This window comes from Schistocerca americana, chromosome 3 (genome assembly GCF_021461395.2).
Source record: "Schistocerca americana isolate TAMUIC-IGC-003095 chromosome 3, iqSchAmer2.1, whole genome shotgun sequence".
NCBI classification, from domain to species: domain Eukaryota; kingdom Metazoa; phylum Arthropoda; class Insecta; order Orthoptera; family Acrididae; genus Schistocerca; species Schistocerca americana.
Window position 1 is genome coordinate 618,428,649 of NC_060121.1, and position 24,586 is coordinate 618,453,234.

Consider the following 24,586-nt stretch of genomic DNA (forward strand, 5'->3'; position numbering starts at 1 on the left):
GACCTACCGGCATCATAGTGAATTAGCCTTATGAAGAAAGCTTAGATTCATTTGTCATTCAGATCAGAATTGGACGAAAATCTATTCATACTAACTGATACGCAGGTAACTTCCTCCTCTGGGTCAGACTTCCTATTTCACAGGACAGACGTAATCTGGATTACCGGGCTGTTAGCCCATGGAGATACTTCTGGAAAAAGCTAACTGGGGATAGCTTCATGTTCTGTAAAATGTTAAACGATATTCTCTGTGAACAATAATCGATATGGCACGCATCTTCGACCAGTTTTGTTATCATTGAATCGTCCATGTTCATCCGTACTTAATGATTCAGAAAAATTTCAATAATGTTATTCCCCTAACCAAACCTACTAAAGCTTCCATTGACCGAAAACACACAATCCCGGCTCCAAAGTACTTCCCTGATCCCAAAAGACGCCATATCTCCAGCCGGTCGACCACTATAATAAAATGATTGAATTCTTCGACGCGCATCCTTCAGCGGATGTGTGATTGGTGCAGAGCTAACTGCTCCAAAACGAGGCCTAAGCTATCAACGTATGTCATTTCCTTCAGCAGTTGCTCTAGACACTTACGATGAACTCTGGTTCGATATCTCGAACCATTCACAAAACACTGGTATTGTGACTGACCATGTAGGTAGAAGTTGTCTCTTAAGCACACACCGGGAGAGAGCTGTTATTCGAAGTTGCGTATTTCATCATAGTACTTGTAGAAAACCTACGTCTACCTCTAAATATGCGACGTGTGCCTGAAAAGAAATCGAACTTTTGAAATAGCGCACTAGCCGGAAGAGGGACGAGCACTGTGGCTACTGAGCCCACGCGGAGGCAGGTTGAGACAGCAAACCACCGTTTGCCTTGTATCGCTGTGATCATTAGTCCAGATCACGTCTTCCGTGATTTGGACCGTTAGCAAGCGAGCTACAAAAAAAAATTACTCTGAGCTCTATGCGACTTAACATCTGAGGTCATCAGTACCCTAGACTTAGAACTACTTAAACCTAACTAACCTAAGGACAGCACATACATACATGCCCGAGCTAGGATTCGAACATGCGACCGTAGCAGCAGCGCGATTCCGGACTGACGCGCCTAGAACCGCTCGGCCACAACGGCTGAGAAGCAAGCCACAGCTGCTGAAGTAAGCTTGTGCACAATCTGTTCGTCAGATAAGTTCCAAACGGACAATCAAAGAGCTTGAAGAACAACGTATGCTTGTGTGAAATTTTGCTGTAAACTTGGCAAAACTTGCTTACCAAAACATACGAGAAGGACTGTATGATACTCACGTAGTGCAATGAGTGCTTTAACCGTTTTCAGCAGGACAGAATGTTGCTCGGAGACGGCCCCAAGCCTAGACGATCTTCGACATTAACAGATGATAACTATGTCGAGAAAGCTCGTGCTGTCCTTCGTGCAAATTGTCTAGCTGGTCTAGAAGTTGATGGCGAATCCTAGCTCGCATGAGAAATGTGCACAGGAAGAGGCCTGAATTGTGGGAAAACCAGACTTAGATATTGCATCGTGAGAGTGCGCCAGCTCCGGCGTCATTTTCTGTCCGCAGCTATCTAGCGAATCATCACATTCCCGTTGTGTCGTATCCACCGTATTCTCCGGGCCAAACCCGAATAGACTTCATCCCGATTCCCAAACTTAAAACCAAGTTGAAAGTACATCGTCCCCAAACCATGAAGCAGAGTCAGGAGGAGGGAGGAGAAGGAGATTAATGCTTAACGTAACGTCGACAACAAGGTCTTTAGGCCGGAGCACAGGCTCACAGTGGGGAAAGACGGAGAAGGAAACCGGCCACGCCCTTTCAAAGGAACCATCCCGGAATTTGCCTTGAGCGATTTAGGGAAATCATGGAAAACCTAAACCTGGGTATCCGGACGCGGGTAGCAGACTCAGGACAATGCAACAAGACACCTGCGCGCCATCCCAGAAAATGCGTTTCATGAGGCTCTCTAGAGCAAGAAGCAAGAAGCGATGGGAAAGGTGTACTGCCAGTACCGGGGAACATTTTCAAGAGAACAGTGCTTAAAATATTGTACAATAAGCAAAAAAGGTGTAGTAAATCTCACTCCCAGAGTAAAGACGGGGGCTGGGGAGCGAGCCAGCCCGCTTGTTATATTGGCGGTTTCCCCACATCCAACTACGTGTGTACTGGGCTGGTATCCACATCCCGCTTGAGATACACTCTACTCAAAGACTTAGAAAACGGGTGAACGTGAGATATGTACTTATGTGACAAAAATCATGTGATCCCCCTAATAGCATGTCAGGCCTCCTTTTGCCCAGCATAATGCACCAAATCGATGTTGGACGCACTCAACAAGTCGTTGGAAGTACCCAGCAGAACTACTGAGCCATGCTGCCTTTGCAACCATCTATAATTGGAAAAGTGTTGCCGATGCAGGCTTGTGTGCACGAACTGACCTCTCAAATGCGTGCCGTAATTGTTCGATGGGATTCATGTTGGGCAATCTATGAGGCGAAATCATCCGCTCGAATTGTCCAAAATGTTCTTAAGCCAATCGCGAACTACTATGGACCGTCACATGGTGCATTCCGTCGTCGTTTGGGAACATGAAGTCCATGAATGTCTGCAAATGGTCTCCAAACAGCAGAACATAACCATTTCCAGTCAATGATCGACTTAGTTGGACCAGAGAACCCAGTCAATTCCCTGTAAACTGGGCCCACTTTATTATGGAGCCACCAGTGGCTTGCACAGTGCCTTGTTGACAACTCGGGTCCATGGCTTCATGCGGTCTGCGCTACACTCGAATCCTACCATCAGCTCTTACCAACTGAAATCGGGACTCATCTGATCAGACCACGGTTTTCAGTCGTCTAGGGTGCAACCGATAACGTCAGAGCCCAGGAGAGCCGATGCAGGCGAAGTGCTGTTAGCAAAGGTCTTTTGCTGCTGTAGCCCATTAATACCAAATTTCTCCGCGCATTGTCCTAACAGACATGTTCAACGCACGTTCGAATGGCTCTGAGCACTATGGGACTTAACATCTGAGGTCATCAGTCCCCTAGAAATTAGAACTACTTAAACCTAACTAACCTGACGACATCACACACATCCATGCCCGAGGCAGGATTCGAACCTGCGACCGTAGTGGTTGCGCGGTTCCAGACTGAAACGCCTAGAACCGCTCAGCCACCTCGGCCGGCCCAACACACGGCCCGCATTGATTTATGCGGATATTTCGGGTAGTGTTGCTTTCCTGTTAGCGCTGACAACTCTACGCAAACACTGCTGCTCTCCGTCGTTAAACAAACGCCGTCGGCCACTGCATTGTTCCTGGTGAGAGGTAATGGCTGAAATCTGATATTCTCGACACACTCTTGACACTGTGAATTTCGGGATATTGAATTCCCTGACGATTTCCGAAATGGAATCTCCCATGTGTCTAGCTCCAACTGCCACTCCGTATTGAGTGTCTGATAACTCCCGTCGTGCGGGAATCTTCTCATATGATTCACCTGAGTACAAATGACAGATCCGCCAATGCACTGCCCTTTTATACGTTGTGTGCGCGATACTACCTCCACCTGTAATATATGCATATCGCTGTCCCATGGCTTTTGTCACTCATTGTACACAAGACACACAACTGATGGTGTAAAAAACTTTCTTTCCGGAGGAATGATGGCGTCAGGAAATGAATCCAGCCACCAAATGCCATTAACACTGCTAGAACCAGTAGGTCTAGATAACACTCCCGACCACAGTGGAAAACCAGGAAAAGAAAGGAGAAAGACGCACAACAGGGAAATCGAAGGAGTTAAGTGGGAAACAGTGTGTCGTACACTCACCACTATCACCTCCTGGAGACGTCGGTGGCTCAGATGATGAGATCTGTGTGGTGACCAGGTCGAAGTAGTTGCCGCGCTTCGCCATCAGCTGGTCGTGAGACCCCTCCTCCACCACGCGCCCACCGTGGATCACCACTATCTTGTCCGCGTTTCGGATTGTGGACAGACGATGAGCTACGATGATTGTAGTCTGGCCAAGACTCACCTGTCAAAAGAGACACGGTTATGCCCAACACACAACTCCGCAGTCATCTTCTCCCTTTTACAGTATCAATATATTGAGATCTGCCTCCTCTACTACTACTGTATCTTTAATTACGGCGTATTTTCATGCAAATTATTCGACCCCCGGTAGTATATCACTTTTAAAGAAGGTTGCTTATAAAATATGGATGTAGGAATTATTTTAGAAAAATTGGTGTCATCGTCGTAGCGTAAGGTTGACGTCGGGGATGATGATAATCGTGTTGGAATTGGCACGCTCAGCGCTCAACAGTGCAGTTATCAGCGTCCTTGCAAGATATCAAGAGACACAGCTCGTGGTTTGAATGATGTCTGTTTTCACAAGAGAAATTGCTGCCACCGTTCTCCAGAAAAACACATCAGCAAATTTCTTCGGAATGTCTGGCAACGTAGATACAAATATGTGGTTTGTATGTATTAAAATCAAGGACTTGTTTCGGAAGATGTTTTAATGGCACACTGCCTGTTATATGGACGGCTAACTACTTAAAGAGAACAAAGGGTCAGAGCCACTCATTCGGAGGCCATTGACTTCCTCTCCACAACACTTCAGGTCGGAAGCCCGACATTTCACAAAAATTCAAAATGCTTGTCACATTGTTGTCGTTGTCACCTAGGATAGTGGAAAGCTCTCCGGGCATACAGCCAGCACAGAAAACACATGTAGCCAAAATATGCTTTACTTGGAGTGCTGTTCCACAGGTTTCATGTGTTAGTGGATAATCCCGCCGGAGAAGGATATTGTGTTTCAATGGTCAGTGTCCCATTCTCATCCCGGTGACATTCATAACAGAATGGCATGAGGTTCATCACGCTAGGGCGGTTCATTTTTCATAGACCACAGATTGATGTTTACCACCCTCAGCCATTCGTTTTCCCCCTGAATCCTTCGACCTGACAGTGAGATGACGGCGTGCGTGAAGATGGAACACTGGGTCAAGTGCCTCATTATCACGGCTCTTACAAGCACTCATATAAGAGAATGAAAGCTTGAACTGTGTTTTTAAACTATCTATCACTGTCAGTAATTGAATTTATGGTATATTCCCCCTTCTAAACAATGTAGAAAGATATACTTTCAGTAACTGGAATAATATACAGTGTGGATGATCACAAATTCTTGTGTGCAAGTCGCAAAACATGATAGGAATTTTTTCTTTTGTGGAATAGTTCAGAAATTGCCACTAACATGACGTATGGGTTCTCCGAATGCCTGATGACGCTGCACACTTGTTTGTGACATGAGCAGGAGGCAGCTGAGTTTCTCGGTTGTATGTAGTCGTTACAAAAGTTATTCAGTTTCCACCTGTGTTATAGTTCAGAAACTGCTGGCCAGTGGCCATGTGGCTTCCCAATGAAACATAATAAACGTTTGTTGGTATGGTCAACGTCATTTTAGTTAATTATTTGGTATAATCAATCCAGCAGATCCAGGAAGGAAACAGTTATGGTTCATAATGGTTGAGTTCCGAAGAGCTCGCCACGACGACTTACACGTGGGCCTAGGTCATTCTATGTCGTCCATCAACCTTACACCACAGGGCATGAGTTACTGACAATGTTTTCACTCATGTAGCTCCCACGACAGACAAAGAACGAATTATTTTAATTAGGAAGGGTATAATACAGGGATGTGGTCTTTCACTCCAACTGTTCTGTTTATACAGCTAAGAAACGTTGACGAAAATAAAAGAAAGCTTCATAAATGGGGGGAGGGTAAATTCATGGTGAACGGATCTCGATGATAAGATTCGTTGTTAACACTGCTATCCTCAGAGAAAGTAAGACCTACAGGACCTGCTGAGTGGAATCAACAGCCTAGTGAGTACACAATATGGACTAAGAGCAAATCAGAGAAAGATGAATGTAATAAGGGGTAGCAGAAATGAGAACAGCGAGAAACCTAGCATCAGATTTGGTGATCACTAAGTAGATGCAGATAAGGAATGGTGCTACCTACGCAGCAGAATAACCCATGATAGACGGAGCAAGGAGAAAGTAAGAAACAGACGAGCAAAGAGGGCATTCCTGGCAAAAAGTGTTTGCTATTACCAAACATAGGACTTAACTTCAGGGTAAATCTCTATGAACGCACGTGTTGAGTATACCACTGTATGGAAGAGAATCACGGAGTATTGGAGAACCGAGAAAGAAAAGAATGGAAGTATCTGACGTGTCATGCTGAAGAAAGATTTTGAAAATCAAATGGACTGATTAGATAAGAAGTTGCGATATTCTCCACACAATCAGGAGACGAACATGTGGGAAACTTTGACAAGAAGGAGGGACATGGTGGTAGTACATGTGTTAAGATCTCAAGCAATAACTTCCGTAGCACTAGAGAATGTCGTAGGGGGTAACAGCTGTAGGGGAAGACAGAGACTGGGAAATAGCTGACAAATAATTAAGCACTTCTCGTTCCAGTAATATTCTGAGATGAAGTGTTTGAATTCGTGAAGCGTCACATCAAACCAGTCAGGAGACTGGTAGCAAAAAATAAGCGTTGCCACGGACCATGCACCAAATTTATAACACGTTAGAGACCAATTTTGGGATAGTGGTTTTGTGGGGTGAGTCTGAAGCAAGAAGTGGGCGCCACTCACCCTGTCCAGCGCGGCCTGCACCTTGGCCTCGCTGCCGGTGTCCAGAGCAGAGGTGGCCTCGTCCAGCAGCAGGATCTTGGGGCGGCGCACCAGCGCCCTGGCGATGGCGATGCGCTGCTTCTGGCCGCCCGACAGCTGGGCCCCACGCTCACCTACCATCGTGTCGTAGCCCTGCAGAATGGCAGAAGGGCCACATTACCTTTCAGGACCAAAGCGCCAAACAAGGTGATGAATAGATATGAGCCCAAAAAGGTCGTAATTTAAAGGGTGTGAAAAAAAGGTATGGGAACACGAAGAACACATTACCATCCCTAATATGGTGTATGATTACATTAGTATAGAAAACAGCTTCAAGTGGTGTAAGAATCCATTGGCATAGAAAACAGCTTCCAGATGTCTCGTAAGGTGGTTGCGTGTGTGTGTGTGTGTATGTGTGCGTGTGTGTGTGTGTGTGTGTGTGTTTATGGGACTTAACTGCTAAGGTCATCAGTCCCTAAGCTTACACGCTACTTAACCTAAATTATCCTAAGGACAAACACACACACCCATGCCCGAGGGAGGACTCGAACCTCCGCCGGGACCAGCCGCACAGTCCGTGACAGCAGCGCCTTACACAGCTTGGCTAATCCCGCGCGACGTAAGGGATAAATAGAGGTCTTGTGTGGTTCTCAAGAGAGACTTACGCCATAATTCTTGCAAAATAGTGGAAAGTTGAGGTAACGATGATGGAGCTGGATGTCGATCACGGACCCTTCTCTCTAAAGCAGACGTCAAAGGCCGGCCAGGGTGGCCGAGCGGTTCTGGGCGCTACTGTCTGGAACCGCGCGACCGCTACGGTCGCAGGTTCGAATCCTGCCTCGGGCGTGGATGTGTGTGATGTCCTTAGAATAGTTAGATTTAAATAGTTCTAAGTTCTAGGGGACTGATCACCTCAGAAGTTAATTCCCATAGTCCTCAGAGCCATTTGAACCTTTTAGACGTCAAAGGCACAATAATATTGAAATGACTGTAGTGGCCATGGGAGGTGTGACAGTTCACCATCAACCTCAGAGAACCTGTCTTGGACAATACGAGCTATGTAAATAAGGGCCCTGCGGTCTTGGAACATAGCATCACCGTTGGGGAACAAATGTACCTTGTGATCGACATGATGAGCTACAATGGTCACAAAACCCTTGGCAGTAACGCTATCTTGCTGAGTAACAATGGAGTCCATATAGTACAGTGATTCTGCTCCCCAGATCATCATGGATACACCGCCATGTTTTACTGTTTAGATGTAAACTCGGCCCGACTTTGGAAATCGTGTGCAACAAGACTCATCGGAACGAATGACTTTCTTTCTTTGCTCAATAGTCTAATTTTTATAGCTTCGGCACCCCGTTTTCCTGTTACAAGGTGGAGGTGGAGTGGGCCAACAGGCGATGCGGAGTAAACAACGTTTGGACTCCGTACGGGTGTCGACAGCTGGTCCCAAGTGTGCCAAGGCACATGGATTGAGTGTCGCCATTGTGGATGAAGAGGACGGGAAATGGTTGTCCATTAAAGTGGACAGATGTACGTATGTCGTTCTTTCGAACTTCTGAGACCTGGTGACCTTCCTAACCTAGGTTTAAGTCCTGCCAATAAGTGGTCATGTTGAAGAACACAGTAGATGTGTGTTTCGAAGTGCCACGTTTTGATAACATATTGATAACGTCTTTCACCGAAATACTTCTGGAAAAAATTCCTTCAAGGAACTAGTGTATTCATTTACAAAATTTCAATCTTATGAAAATTTGAGGTACGGAGAAATGATGTGTGTCTTGTGATGTGTTGTTAAAATCACCTTCTTGGCGCTGAGGCCAGGCAAAGGTGGCATGAGTAGTTTGGGAAGGTGGTCGGTCAAGGAGGAGGGTAAGTGTTATTAATTATTCGTTTGTCTCGGGTAGAATATGATAAAATTTGTGCGACAAGCAATAGGAGAAGGTAGAAAGCTATGTGTGTAGCTTTTAATTTGTTCACTGCTTATGAGTTTTACGACAGTGAAGTTCTCTAAAGCTACTGACCCTTTTTGCGAAGACACGTTGCAGCCATAGAAACAGTCAAGGTGCTGTTGTATGTGGTAAGGGAAGCGAGACAATGTTCAAAGATAAATTGATGTATGCCATTTAATTTTCCTCAGATTATGACCCGCAAGTTTAATTTTTTATAATTGTAAAATGTTGGAGATGTTGAGCAGATAAGGTCTTAACGGACGTTATAAGTTAAGTTATATATTGCTTTTTAATTATTAGTGGAAGGTATCATATTTGTGTCTGTTGAAAACTTTAAGGGTCCTGCGCTTCAAACGAATGTTTGATGGTCTAAGAACACAAATATTGGATATATAATTCGATAGTGGACACTCTATAATGCCTTTCAGTTATGATTATCAACTTTCTTGCTAGAGCACGGTGTAACTGTTCAGCCAATGTTGTTCTGTGTCTTGGTCTACTGAGTGTCAGTTTGTAGTTACTTTTTGGCTTTCAGTATACTATCAGTTCGTTTCGTTCCCCACAAATCCATGTCTCTACCCTATAGATTGGTATTACCTATTTCGGAAGCATCCTGATTTCTATTGGCGAGCTATACCTGCGGCAGCTTGGAGATGAAAGTGTGCGCGTTGGCCATCTTGGCGGCCTCCACGATGTCCTCCATGGTGCAGGTGTCCCGCCCGTAGCGGATGTTCTCAGCAACGGTAGTCTGGAAGAGCACCGGCTCCTGGCCCACCACGCCGATCTGCGAGCGCAGCCAGCCCACGTTCAGATTCCGAATGTCGCGGCCATCAAGCTCCACCTGAATGAGGGGGAAAAATGCATCGAACCAGTGTTCTTGTAATAGGTTCCTCGTTCAGCAGCAATGAGTGCGGATAAACTGGTATGACTCGTGTGCGAGTGTCGCTTATTGCGCCAAGTAGTGAATGACGAATTTTGTCAGCTATGTCACAACTTAGGTTTTATTTTAGCTCATGTACAACTTCTTAACCATTAAACCTTTACAACTAGACTACTGTGTCAATGTGTTAAACATTCATAAATATGAGTATACGACTTGTATTCAGGCAGCAATTATATTCAAATAGGGACTGTATTCAAACAGTGAATGAAACGATCGTAAGGCATTGATGGCCGCGAGTCCCCAATTGGAGAAGTTCCGTCGCCGAGTCGCAAGTCTTTTCACTTGACGACACGCTGGGCGCAATGACGATGATGAGGACTACACAACACCCAGTCCCCAAACAGAGGTCTTCAACTCGGTCGGGAATCGAACCGGGATCCGCTGCATGGCAGTCAGACGGGCTGACCACTCAGCTAATGGAGCGGACATTCGAAATTAATAATCATGATAGAGAGAAAGAGAACTACAGATTCTGTCTCTATTAAGTTTTGTCCCTAAGAAAAATATACGGCTGCAGAATGCCTTATCGCAAAACTGTTAAACATATTTATTCTAATAATTACACCTCCGGGAAAACAAAATGTTTTCCTTTTCCTTATTGTTTACGCATTATGGTGCCGCAAATAAATCGGTGGGGAGAGGTCTTCATGGTCCAAGATGCGACATGGTTGTACAAGCAGCCCTCAAGTGCTTTCCTACTGCTGGCCATAAGTCCGATGTTGTGGACTTAGCGCCTTCCAGACCGTGGGTCACCTGCAGACCTACTTTCAGCCACTGCTGGCCTTCTGCCTTAGAGGACAGCTGTTCGAGACCAGGTGGGTGCGGCTACCCGACCACCTCCACATGGGCGGGCTGCTGCTGCACGCCTACCCTCGCAAGGGCGGGCACTCATACTGAGGTCCGCCTTCCTCTATAAGGACCACAGCAGGCAGGGTTCCACGCCCTGAGCTGCTAAACTCCGTCCGGACGCCACACGTCCTGCAACACACACCGTACGTCAGCGTTCCTGACGTCACAATAGGCCTCTGGCCACCTAATGCCACAGCGTCTTCCCGCTCACTGCCTTCAACACACGCCGCGGAGGGCGTCGCCACAGCAGAGGATCGATACGAGTGTTGCAGTTTCTTCTTCAGTAAAATGAGTGAGCAGTCGTCTGTTATCATAGCAACAACAGCCTACCGGCTCAAATGAACCCTGCCACTGTACATGTCATCCACCTCGAGCCTCGACACCGTCTGTGTGTCATCTTCCGTGGACCTCATTTGTACGTCTGTAAACTTTTTCGCTCAAAAATAATTAACTCCGCTTGTCCTCGTGCTTCATTTATAAATCACACAAAATACTTTACGGTACATTGGTAGAAGCACTCGAATAATGTATTGTTATATAAGTCCTCCACGTGTGTTTATATGCTTTATCCGTAATAAAAATGTAAAAAATCCTCAGCCTTATCAAAATGACACAGGGAACGCCACGAAGTGGAGCGGTGTAGTGGTTAAGTCACAACACTTCCCCAACTTAAGTTTCTGTTGTTCCCGTTAGTTGATAGCGAATGCTGAGACCATTACCTTGAAAAGTTGATTTCACAAATTGTTTTATATGCAGGGCATTCGCAGCTGATGAAGGTCAATCAACTGACAGTTGATAAAACTTGGTTTTAATTTACCACACTACTGGCTTCGCAGATCACAACCACATCTTCACGTGCAACAAAAATTATTATATCAATCCATCGTAGGGGAACCCAATGTTGTTAATTAATTCCTTAACCAAGAATGATGGGTTCACCTGTGATCAATTAATGTAATAATTTTTGTCGCACCTGAAGATGCGGCTGTAAGCCGTAAAACCGTTAGTGTGGTCAGTTAAACAAGTTTTACCAGAGTCGGCGGTATTTTCATTCTTCAAGGCTGGTTTTCTTTCCCACCCTGGTACCAACGGGCTTCTACACCGACATCTACATACGTACTCCGCAAGACACCAGTCGGTGCATGATGGAGGTAGCTTGTACAGTTACTACTCGTCCCCTTTCCTGTTCCGCTCGAAAATGGAGCGAGAGAAAAATGACTAACAACTATCCACGTGCCTCAGTACGAGTCCTAATTTCTCTCGTCTTCGAGGTCCTTACGCGAATCCTATGCTGTCGGTAGTAGAATCTTTATGCAGTCAGCCACAAATGCCGGTTCTCTGAATTTCCTCAATAAAGTTCCTCGAACAGAACCTCTCCTTCCATCCAGGGATTCTCATTTGGGTTCATGAAGCGTCTCAGTGATACTCACGCACTGATCGAACGTACCAATAGTAACATGCCTCTGAATTCCATAAATGGCCTCTTTTAATACGACCTGGTGGGGTCTTAAAGACTCGAGCAGTAATCAACGGTGGGTTGCACTGAAGTTCTACACGCAGTCTTCTTTACAGATGGACCACACTTGCCTAAAATACTCCCAATAATCCGAAGTCGACCATTTGCGTGCCCTACAACCAATCAAATGAGCTCGTCCATTTCACATCGCACATGAGCGTTAGGCCCAGATACTTAATCGACGTGACTGTGTCAAAGCAGCAAGTCACTAAAACTGTATTAGAACACTAAAAGATGGTTTTTTTCTTATTCATGTGCATCAACTTATAATTTTCTACATTAGGAGGTAGCTTTAATTCATCACATCATATGGAAATTCTGTCTAAGTTATCCTGTATCCTCATACAGCCACTCAACGACGACACTTTCCCCTACACTTCGGCATCATCAACAAACAGTCGCAAGTTGCTACTCACCCTATTCCTCATATCGTATATAGGGAACAAAAGCTGTCCTATCACACTTCTCCAGAGCACACCTATGATATACTTGTCTCTGACAAACACTCGCTGTCGAGGACAACGTACTGCGTTCAGTTAGGTAAGAAGTCTTCCGGCCACTCACATGTCTGTGAATTTCTCCCGTGTGTTCGGGCCTTCGTTAACAGTATGCTCTCTGGCACTGTGTCAAATCTAGGAATGGGGAATCTGTCAGTTGCCCTTCATCCATGGGTCGCAAGATATAGGGCGAGAAAAGTGCATGCTGAGTTTCTCGCGAGCGATGCCTTCTAAATCGGTGCAAAGTTGTGGACTGAAGTTTTTCTGTCTCGAGGAAGGATACGGCCCTGTAATTTTGCGGATCCGGTCTTTTATCCTTTTTATATACAGAATTCGCCCGCATTTCTCTCCAGTCGTTTGAGACTTTGAGCTGGGCGAAGGATTCGCAATAGGCGCAAGCTACGTAAATGGCCAGTTCCATGTGACCCAACAGACATTTATTTTCAACACTTTCAGTTGCTTCTCAACGCCAGAGATGCCTCTATCTATGACCTCCACACAGGAGTCCGTGCGAAGGTCAAATAATGGTACGACTGTACGATTCTCCCCCGTGACTGACTTTTTTTTCACGTGCAGTTTAAAACTTGAGCTTTCCTTTTGTGATCTTGTATTGCCGCACCGAACTACTCATCTAGTGACCGAATAAAAGAATAGGACCACATTTTCTCGGGTTCTCGGTCGCTAATGACCTAGTAGTCAACAGGTCGCTAAGCCATAATACTGCTTCATTCTTTTCTTTCAGAAAGACTGAGTTTTAGGGCAAGACTAAAACACGATTGAGCGTCTACGTGCTACCAAAGTCAGGCGTACAAATAGCGAAGAAAGAGATTACTGTTTTGACGATACTGGACAAACTGTAATAATCACAGATAATTCCATTTATTCAACGTACAAGGTTAAGAAAAAGCATTTTATTTAAGTTGAAGGTACTCACCGCTCCGTCTATCGGATCGTAGAACCTCTGTATTAGTTGGATACAAGTAGATTTGCCACAACCTGAGCTCCCGACCAGAGCGACTGTCTCACCGCCTTTGATGGTCAGGTTCAGACCTTTCAGGATCTGAAAGATCAGTATTAATGATAGCAGGAACAGTATGGGGATTAATGTAATAGCTAAGTGTCAACATATATTTTAGAAACGAAAGGTTTTTGTTGTGAAGCACACTGCAGATTTCTCCTTTTTATGAACAAAATATGGCTTTTAGTTACCTTCACGCCTTTGCGGGAAGGATACTCGAAATGCACGTCGTTGAAGTGTATGGAGCCGTCGACTTTGTCCGGGCGCTCTCCCTCAGTGGAAATGCTGTCGATGAGAGATTCGCGGTCGATGACGGAGTACACCTTGGCGGCGGCACCCCTCGCTATCGAAAATGCTTCGATAAATGGCGACGCGACCCCGAACGACATGAAGCCTGTCATGCAGCCCATGAACACCTGCGGCAGAGGGAAAGGCACCTGCTATAGTGCTGCAGAACTCCACGTCAACAGTTCAATTGGTAGTGTAGTAAAACGTTAACTTACGTGAGATGGAAATAAAGTACAATTTGATTAAGGTTCATCTAATCTCCGGGTAGTAATATTTCGTACGTTACAGCAAGGACTTCCTTAGATACAACTTTTGATAGAAGCTGTGTAATTATAATGATTACGTTGGAATGACATGAAAGATTTTAACTTTCCTTTCTGTGTGCAAGCAACCGAAAGCCGAGGCCGTTTCTAATTTGTTTAACACTGAAGCGCGTATCAAACTCAACTGTACAGCAGGCAACAGCACTACCTTATCTTCTATTATGACTTCGTAAGGCGTTGAATCATAAAAACGAGTAAAGTGGCGTAGTGTGTCAGACACTGGATCCACATTCCGGAGGGGGCCAGTTCGAATTCCTTTTCGCTCATCAAGATTTAGGTTTCCTTTGGCTTCCCGAACTAGCTAAGACGAATGCCAGGCTGATTCCTTTTTGAATGACACAACCAGTTTCCTTCATCTTCCGTTCTCAATCCAAGTTTGGACTCCGTCTTTAATGACCTTGTTGTCGCTGGTAAAAAATAAGTCTCCCTTTCTTCCCCTTTTTAAAAACTCGTCTGCCAGACTGGTCTTCAGTTTATTAAATAGTGTTCGCAAATTCTTAACAAACAAATTAAAGCCGTCAGAGCTTCAGTGAAAGCAAACTTTCTAAATGGAGCCCCTCTAGTACACTGAAATTTTTTCTTTCGAAGCACGGTAGTCAAGTGATTGGACAAGATCTGAAATTTTGTTTAACCCTAAGCAAAGCCGTTGATTGCTTAAGTACACAGTACTCATACAAAAGTTATCAACAGCATATAGTAAATTTCAGTGTCGAGCTTGGACGTATTCCTCAAGGATGGCGTGGTATGTGGGCCGAGACTATTTGGGGCTTTCTATGCACGTGACTAAAATTTGATAAGGACGGGTGGTCCTCTTCTGCGGTCTGCCGTATTGCTCTTTCGAATATGTTACAAATAACTCGATATCGATGAGTGCAGTTGCTTCACAATACGAATATCTATGACGTTTTTTTTTTACCACACTGTACCATAGATGCAAGGTAGCCTGGTCATCTTGAATTTAGTAGGCAAATATTTTCCATTTCGTGTGTAAGTAGTTTTATGCTTGGTTCCTCTAATTTTGAGCGCTTTGACAACGCACATGTTTCTGTAAACTTTTAGTCTTTATGTTTCTGTGAACTTTCTCTTTACCTATCTCAATTTCTATTTACATTTTTCTCATCTTATTTTTATCCTGTATTTTACATATTTAATATTTTTACTTGAACTGCGATTATTCTCTCAATTTATATATGGTTTTCACATGTAAATTAATGTTATAATATACACTGTTTTCTATAGTTTTATTATTTTAGAAGTACTAAAGATCTTGTAGACACTACTGTTATGTGAACGTAGGCTATAGGTACAATAAGCAATACATAATTAAAATAACTGCACAGCCACTCACAGTGTAAGTTAATATCTCTTGATAGCTTATCATCATATGTAAATACGTGGCATGTTGCCTAATGTGCATATAATTACCTTAAAACGATTGATTATTCTCCCAGTATGAAAATACCTTTACTACGGTTTATGTTCAAATGTCCATCAACATTACTAGAAAACGATATATATTGAAATTAAATCTTCTCTTACTGTCCTGATGCAGAGAAAAATATAGCTAAGGATAATGGGATAAGATTTTTGTGGTCGTTCAGTCGAATAACTTACCGTGATCATGGTGGCAGCGTCGTACACCTTATCGTCTGTTTTGTACATGTCTTCTATTATTAGCCCCACACCGTACCAGAAGGCGAGTGCGTAGCTGGCATAGATGACAAACCACAAGATACCGAATCCAAGCCCATTCAGCAGATTCCTTCTGACGTTGAGCTTTTTAGCAGACAAAAGATTTTTCTCATATCTGTAGAGAGAATTAAAACAAGGTTTAGATATGATGTGAAGCCTACTCTTTTTTGTTATTAGCGGTCAGATGAATGTTTAAAATACGCAGATGAAGCACCGGTCATTATCCTGTAAAGGAACATGACACTGGAGAAACTACAGCGGCCCAGTTGGGAAAGTGTGGTAGGGAATTAGACCTTACTGTTTCTTAATTGTCGGACCATGCAACCGTGCTGCATGAAACCCGAGCAGACTGGTGTTTTGGATGTTGAAACAAGACAGAGATGTACGTTTAATTTAATTTTAGTAAAATTCAGTGAAGGTACTTAACGTTATAGTGCTAATGCCAATTACAAAATAACCTGAAACATTAAACTTAAGGTAATCTGTGAAGATAGTCTTCTCTAGAGTGGAAAGAGTTTGTTAACACTTCAACTCCACTACAGTATCCATGTGACATTCAGTGTGCTCTGGCAGGTTGTTGAATACATATGCAACCACGTAACCATCTCCATCCAGTATTTGTGTTCGCGAAGGTTGTTTTCGTTTCCAGTGCTATATACACTCTTTTCACTATTTTTGAAAAAAAACTGAACTATTAGTATTGAGAAAGATGGTTAATTAATATAAATATTTTAAGCAGTTACTTTTTTGGAAAGGAATTTCTAGAATCGACATCGAATATAACCGTTAAAACACGCTTCCATTCCCTAAAAGTACTGTAAGCTGAGTTTCCTTCATATATTATCCCATAACAAGTTAATATTCGACAACATGTAAAAGATATAAATTTCTTCATTTTTAAATCGTCTGTAGAGCAATAAAGCGTTCTATAAACAAAGCTCGCCTTAAGTGCTTAATAATTCAAGGCAGTTTGTTTACCAGTTAAGGTTATAATATTCAGTACTTCGTCCTTCTCTCTGTTATCTTCTGTTTCGGTGCCGCTATGTTCACCGCGTGAACGTGTAGATGATTTAGAACCACTTATTAATTTTACGTAAGACCAAAACCTCTTACGGTTTTTACTCAGATCGGTTAACAAAATGTCTCTCTCATTGCTCTCCTTATGCTTTCGCTTGTCAGCCAGGTTTTGACTTCTCTTGAATCTGTGACGATGCTCTCTTTGATTACGTAGAAGTTTTCTAACACGGCTATTAGATGGAGATGGTTCTTTTTTCATACCTTAAGACATTGCTCGGAACATTCTTGTTTGAGGCTTACTGAACGATACTTTTCAATTTTTTTCATGTGTGCTACACGTCGTAGTCCTCAGCACTGAATATTCGATGCTGACTGCCTAGGTGCTCTTAAATTCGTATCCTGTCACTCTCGTTAAGCAATAATATTTTCCTACCTTTCTCAACGTTGGTTGCAAAACTTGTAGTCATAGTATGTATCACAGCCTCATTATCATTCATACCTTCCTTTACGTCAAATGACTCTGTAAGCTCTGATCTGTTTGTTGTTAGGAGGTCGAAGATATTACCTTCACGAACTGTAATTATCCGCTCGAAGTAACTTTCGGACAAGCCACCCAGAATAATGCCGCACGAACCCCTGTCTCTGGCACCAGTTTTGCTGGCATGATTCTCCGAGTCAACTTGCCAAGTTGAAGCCACCCCCCTATTACAAAGGCAAAGTAAGGCAAATTAGTAAGGATATTCTGAAGAGAGCCTGAGAGGCAACACTTGAGGAAACAGGATGTCCGTGACGTACTGTTGTGCCGTTGGAGGTCCCACAGTCACTACCGACCTTAACATACCTGGTGGTTCCCCACATCTTGAACCCAGGGGTAATACCGCTGTGCCGGCGTCATGTTCGCTGATCACTGTTATCCAGGTTAGAGCCGCACCCTGATTCATCACTGAACGCAATGCGACGCCATTCATCAGCTGCCTATCCTTCGCCGTGACTTCGCCACTCCAGACGCTACCTTTGCAGTGTTAATGGCAGCCTACTCGTGGGACGGTAATTCCCTAGCTCGGCTGCTCCTAGTCTCTAATAGTGCGAGATGACACAGACCGTTGCAAATAGTCCATTAGTTGTTCTCGGGTGGCAGACGCAGGGATGCCATGGTTACGACGTGCTTGGTACATAATGAGAGCCTCTCGTACGGTGGCCAGACGTAGTCAACCGGAACCTTCACGACGTTTGTGCCTGTCAACACTTTCCCAAGCAATCTAAAATCGGGCCGTTGTTACATCTGGACGCTCCAAAAATCTGGACATTTCACGATTTGACCAGGCGGCCAAATTGAGATCCACAATGAGGCCTCTTTCGAAGTGTCAACAACCGGTATAGCTGCCTCACACGAAGTATGCGGCATCCTTTATACTGATCATTGCACGAACAACACAGGTCCACTCTGATGACCGTTGTACCAGTCACAGAGAATTGTGAACGCTGATCACTTAGACACGCGCCAACGCTGTGTACATCTACGAAGTTACATTGAGATTCGACAATGTTTTTTGGGTGTTCCTCCTTTTTTTTTTTTTTTTTAAGGAAGCGTAACCAGTCATGCATGTTCGACTTCCGGACGAGGTCTCCGCAAGAAGACCGTAGCAGTATAAATACCATAGTTGCTAATTCCTACCAGCAACCAACGCCAACAACATGACAACGACTAGCAGTAGCTTCTAAGAAATACTGTCGGGTTTACTCGAAGTGATCCAGTGGCAGACCCGAAAGTCATATGTGGAACGGGTCAGACGGCAAAGCCTAAAGAATCATAAAGAGCTGTATGTAACTCCGCTCCGCACACTTTGAAATTATAACAGTCGTATCAGTAGACTCCGTAGAGCCGTTCACCAGCTGGTCCATTGTGAAACATTGAGGAGTTGTTACTGAACGAAAAAACGCATCCTGAGATATATCAACAACAACTGAAAGAAAAAACTTCCAGTTACATGACTCTAAGCAAAGTTTCATTAGGTACTAATTAATGGATTATTGCTGAAGAGGAACCTACCTTTCCACCTCCTTCTCACGGCCTCCAAAGGCAATGACGGTCCTTACGGAGCTAAGCACCTCTTCCGCAATAGCTCCAGCCTGTGCGTACTTGGACATTTCTTTCTTGGCGATGCGCGATGTTGCGAAACCGACGATGCCAATGGCGATGACGCTGACAGGTAGGGAGATTAGGCAGATAAGCGCGAGTTCCCAGCCGCGGTAGAGGGCCAGGCCCACACTGCCCAGAAAGGTTACCACCATCTGGACGAACATGGGCACCTTCTCCCCAACGCCGTCCTCCAGCTTCGTCATATCCCTGTCACACATCAAGCAGCTCATTACATTTTATTTTTGAAATTTCTTAATGATTCTTTTGTAGTTTTATCCATTGTCATTATGTACACTATCTGACCAAAAGTATCCGGACGGCCCTAAGATGAGTCCGCAGCTCGTGGTCGTGCGGTAGCGTTCTCGCTTCCCACGCCCGGGTTCCCGGGTTCGATTCCCGGCGGGGTTAGGGATTTTCTCTGCCTCGTGATGACTGGGTGTTGTGTGCTGTCCTTAGGTTAGTTAGGCTTAAGTAGTTCTAAGTTCTAGGGGACTGATGACCATCGATGTTAAGTCCCATAGTGCTCAGAGCCATTTGAGCCATTTTGAGCCTTAAGCTGAGCTGACCACAAGATGTCGCCCGAGGCTGAGCCACCAGTGGAAAAGGTGCAGAGAATATTTTGTTGGTAGTAGGAGAAGCAGCAGAATAGGTGGGTCAGGAACACCCAGTGACTTCGAACGTGGACCAATCGTTGCACATCACCTCAGTAACAAATCCACCAGGGACATTCCAACTATTTTAAAGGTGCACGAAGCAGCATCCGTGAGGCAATGGTTTGTGGCCAATAACATTCTTGAAATGGACTGGCCAAACCAGAGACCCAACCTGAACCTACTGGTGCACCTTTGAGATGAGTTGGAACGTCGACTCTGCTGCAGACTCAAGCGTCCTACATCACTGCGTTCTCTAGCTTCGGTTCTTGAGGAAGAATGAGCTACCATTCCTCCAGACACACCTGGTACAAAGTGTCCCCAGCAGACTTCATCTTGGTCTACAACGCGTTGTTGTAAGCGTCTCTATGGCAACGCCTTTTCAAAGCTCTATAGGCGGCTTTTGTTTCTGCACACTACAGCCGTTTACCCTTCGCTATTTAAAGCTGTCAAGATCGCTGCCAGGTGTCAGGGATTTCCTTAAGTTGATTCGAGTGTAAGAGTGATTTAGTAGTAAGCAATAAGTGTGTTAAAACTTCATGCATGACACGACATTTTTTCGAGCAAATCGGTGTTTATGACGTCATATCTCCGGAACTATGAGTCGTACAATGATCTATTTGCGTAGGTACATTCAGCGAAATATCTGGATACTGTCAGTGAAATGTGTTGTCAGTGACCCTTGTATTAAAAAGTAATAAATTAAAACTTCATGCAAGAGGTGGCATTTTGTTACGCTTCTCAGTATTTGAAGCCATATCTATTGAAGTATGTGTCGTACAGCGATATACTTTTGTTTCTACATTCAGCGGAATATGTAGATACTGTCTGAAAAATGGGTAGCGAATAGATTTAGTAGCTAAGAAATGATAAATTTCGGCGTCATGTACAATGTGGCAGTTTTTCACGCCATCTCAGAGTTTATGTCGTCGTATGTCCTGAACTACGAATGTCTCCATGATATACTAATATTGTAGGTGGGACCAGTGTACTAGAATAGAGCAGTTCGTAGGCTTCACTGTGTGCACATGGTATGGCAGGCAGTAATACCTTCCGTATACAGTGCGTTAAACACCACACTGGTACACTTGAGTCATTTGAAAAGAAGAATGATCACTAATCGTCGAACCACACTACTCGCCTCCAGTCAGCTGGTGTTCAATTAATGTGTAGCTTTACATGCTGCTGTCAGCAGTGGTCTCCGGCGAAGTGGCCTTCTCCCGAAATGTTCACTCTATGTGGTTCTCTTCGCAAAGTACATTCGGAAACAGGCAGAAAATGTACGGCATTCGTTGGCGGCAGAATTCCTGTCACATTTTAAACCACGTTCTTTGAGAAGGTCTGGCGCTCGCTTCTAGTTCATATCGGTTAGGACCATTTTACTATAATAGCTCTTACGCCATGCTACGTGGCTGCGAGGTATACACCATTCCTTGAAGACACGTTGGACAGTCCTCGTCGATGCGCCAACAAAACCTCAGGTTCATTCACTGTGTGGGCATGGGCACTACCAAACATGATAGCTTCTTTCTGCCATCCTGTCACGTCTCCACAACGACCCACATTACGCGATAATTTTAATCAACCGACTAGCACGCACACCCGACTCAACTGCCAAGACTTACCAGTTGTACAACACTACAGGGCGCTACAGCGAACTGCCTGCTCTTCTAAGGGAATGAAATATATTTTTTCTGCAAGTTTTTATCTTATCATTTTAATAGTGATTGTGAAAAAACATTAGGATATTTAAATGGCAGACAATACAATGCATCTCAAGATTACAGCTACCTATCAAAGCCTTTCAAGTTAGTTTATCTTGTGTAAAAAGAAAATTAAAGTATGCATGCCTCTTAAAATATGTTTGTTTGTATATTTGTAATGGCAGACAAGACAATGCATCTCAAGATTACAAAATGATTCAAATGGCTCTAGGCACCATGGGACTTAATATCTCAGGTCATCAGTTCCCTAGACTTACAGCTACTTAAACCTAACTAACCTAAGGACATCACACACATCCATGCCCGAAGCAGGATTCGAACCTACGACGGTCGCAGCGGTGCGGTTCCGGACTGAAGCGCCTAGAACCGCTCGGTCACAGCAGCCGGCTCAGGGTTACAGCTAATTGCGAAAACCTTTCTGGTTAGTGTATCTTGTGTGAAAAGTAAATTGAAGTATGCATACTTACTATAGAAATCGATGAATGTATATTTGTTTGTGTGTTTCATATCTCCTCTTAAACTAATAGACTGATATCAACCAAACTTGGTACACACATCGATTACTGTCAGGGAACAGTCGCTGTGGGATTTCACGTCATAAAACGAGAGGCGTGAAAAACTGCTGCATCATGCCTGACGTTTAAATTTATTACTTCTGTTTTGCTAACTCTACTCGCAATAAATTCGCAGACAGTTTGAGACAGACACACGTCAATCGATTTGGCATTATCATTTCAGATATGTTCAATAATTTTCAATAAGTGAACTACTATCTGCGGTGGTATGTGATTGTTGCAGCATTGAGCATTTTAGTAGCTGTTGTATTATGCTTTCTCGAGCTGATTTCGTAACCTGCGGATTCTACAGTAAATAGAACTGCTCAGTGGAATGAACAGGTAACTTAACAAATAATCTGTGTTACAAATAAAAGAGAGCAATACAAAGATGAGCAGTAATGTCGACGAGCAGTAGAAAGATCGTTACATGTTACACAATCAAACAAAATGAAAAATAGAAACAGCAAAATAAGGCAAAGTAAGTGAAAGAAGTCGACTGCAGAAAGAAGTGACACGATTAAACAAAATAATGTAAGCATGAGAGTCGTCAGAAGGCGGTTGTTACTGGTGAATACAGCTTTCTTCCATAGAAAATGTTTACTGCCTGCAGTTCATTAGCTTCACACATGCTTTTCGAGAGTCTCATGCTAGATTACCACAACTACTTTTTCTCCTGAACAACAATCCTTTTGTCCTATACTGTATTAAATTCTTCGCAGATAAAGATTATGAGACAGTTTCCTCCAAAAGCCTGCTGGACTTTATGGCGTAAGTGGAAGGACAAAATTTGGCACGCACAGTGAACGGTGGGAGGCAAGTTATTTCTCCAGTACTTACTCCGACATGCGGCTAGCGAACTCCCCAGACTGGTGCACGTCGTACCACCCGATGTCCTGACGTAGCGCCGAGAGCAGGTAGAGGTTTCGGATCCGGTGAATCTGCAAACGGCAACATGAGATCATGACATATCGCCAGGTGCGGCGTACAATTATTCAAGAAACATCGTTGCTCTCACTACTCATTTTTGTTATAAACGCTAACAAAATGAACGTAGGAATACTTTAATTATAATAATGTAAATAAAATACAAATAAAATATCTTTCCTGTGTAGCACTAGCTTTTTATTCTCGTAAAGTAATGAGTGCTGTCGACAGGGGAACACAAATTGATTCCATGTTTCTAGCTCTTTAAAAACAGACACAAACGTTCTCGGACGCAAAAACATTTATTTTGATGGTAACCGGTTTCGGTCAGTTTTTGACCATCCTCAGACCCTCATGACGCGATGATAGTCGGTGGCGGTGAATGGAGCGGATGATGTAATTCCCATGAATGTCAACTTATCACAGCAGTGAGTAGTTGAAGTTCGTGGCGTTACAACACCCGCTCCATTCACAGCCACCGACTCCCACCGTATGTGTGAGGGTCTGAGGATGGTCAAAAACTTACCGAAACCGTTTACCATCAAAATAAATGTTTTTGCGTCCGAGAACGTTTGTATCTGTTTTTAAAGAACTAGAAACATGGAATCAATTTGTGTTCCCCTGTCGACAGCACTCATTACTTTACGAGAATAAAAAGCTAGTGTTACACAGGAAAGATATTTTATTTGTATTTTATTTATATTATTATAATTAAAGTATTCCTACGTTCATTTTAGTTCCGTCGTCCACCTACGCTCAATGGAGCACGTTATCATGATTTCATACGGGATACTCTACCTGTGCTGCTAGAACATGTGCCTTTACAAGTACGACACAACATGTGGTTCATGCACGATGGAGCTCCTGCACATTTCAGTCGAAGTGTTCGTACGCTTCTCAACAACAGATTCGGTGACCGATGGATTGGTAGAGGCGTACCAATTCCATTGCCTTCACGCTCTCCTGACCTCAGCCCTCTTGACTTTCATTTACGGGGGAATTTGATAGCTCTTGTCCACACAACCCCGGTACCATATGTAGAGACTCATAGTGAGACTCACATTCCCAACTTAATGTCCACACACTACATTCGTAGTGCTCCAGCCCACTACACTCATTACTCGCTGCAGACAATCTTACTGAGTCCCATAAGAGTTCGGGCAGTGAGTGAGCATCCGCACAGAAGAAGAAGTTTGGTCGTGGATAATCTGACTTGTTGGTGATTGACGCATGTCTGGAAATCAGCGTGTGGCTCCTGGTGGACATGTTTTCTTCCTGGTGTGCGCGGAAATTCTCTGACAGTCCTCTCTATAGCTGTCTGTTTAGGTTGTCGTGTACCTGCCCGTGCGGCTGGTCCCGGCGGTACGAATAGCCTTCTTCCTACCCTGATTAAAGACAATTAAATCAATACCTTAAGCTGTCCGCAGGCGTTGATATACACACATCAAAGGGGACAGTTGAATATGTGTGCCCCGACCGGGACTCGAACCTGGGATCTCCTGCTTATATGGCAGACGCTCTATCCATCTGAGCCACTGAGGGCACACCTTTTTCAGATTCATCACAATCAACCGGGATGATGGTGTGGCTTATGTTGCTTTCGGAAATGGGGTAGTAGTGCTGCGGAATCGGTCGTCAAATAAACAACTTGACACGTGTTGTGGTAAGATGTGTGATTCCTATGTTCTTATTTCAGTCCGCAGTCTCAAAGGGAGTGATAATGATGTCGTCATTATGTGCCGTTTGCCTTCTTATCTTATCTATCGAATGCTTCA

General features: G+C 44.1%; 1 protein-coding gene across 1 annotated transcript in view; it reads right to left on the minus strand.

Annotated features, from left to right (window-relative positions):
- Nucleotides 1-24,586, minus strand: part of LOC124606257 (ATP-dependent translocase ABCB1-like) — a 74,486-nt gene that overhangs the window by 45,379 nt on the left and 4,521 nt on the right. The window contains exons 3-10 of the mRNA XM_047138234.1: nucleotides 22,725-22,825; nucleotides 18,867-19,163; nucleotides 15,722-15,914; nucleotides 13,688-13,912; nucleotides 13,413-13,538; nucleotides 9,311-9,514; nucleotides 6,698-6,868; nucleotides 3,852-4,056 (exon numbers count right to left, since the gene is read on the minus strand). Coding sequence (XP_046994190.1) covers nucleotides 3,852-4,056; nucleotides 6,698-6,868; nucleotides 9,311-9,514; nucleotides 13,413-13,538; nucleotides 13,688-13,912; nucleotides 15,722-15,914; nucleotides 18,867-19,163; nucleotides 22,725-22,825 — 1,522 coding nt within the window. The remainder of the gene's footprint in view (nucleotides 1-3,851; nucleotides 4,057-6,697; nucleotides 6,869-9,310; nucleotides 9,515-13,412; nucleotides 13,539-13,687; nucleotides 13,913-15,721; nucleotides 15,915-18,866; nucleotides 19,164-22,724; nucleotides 22,826-24,586) is intronic.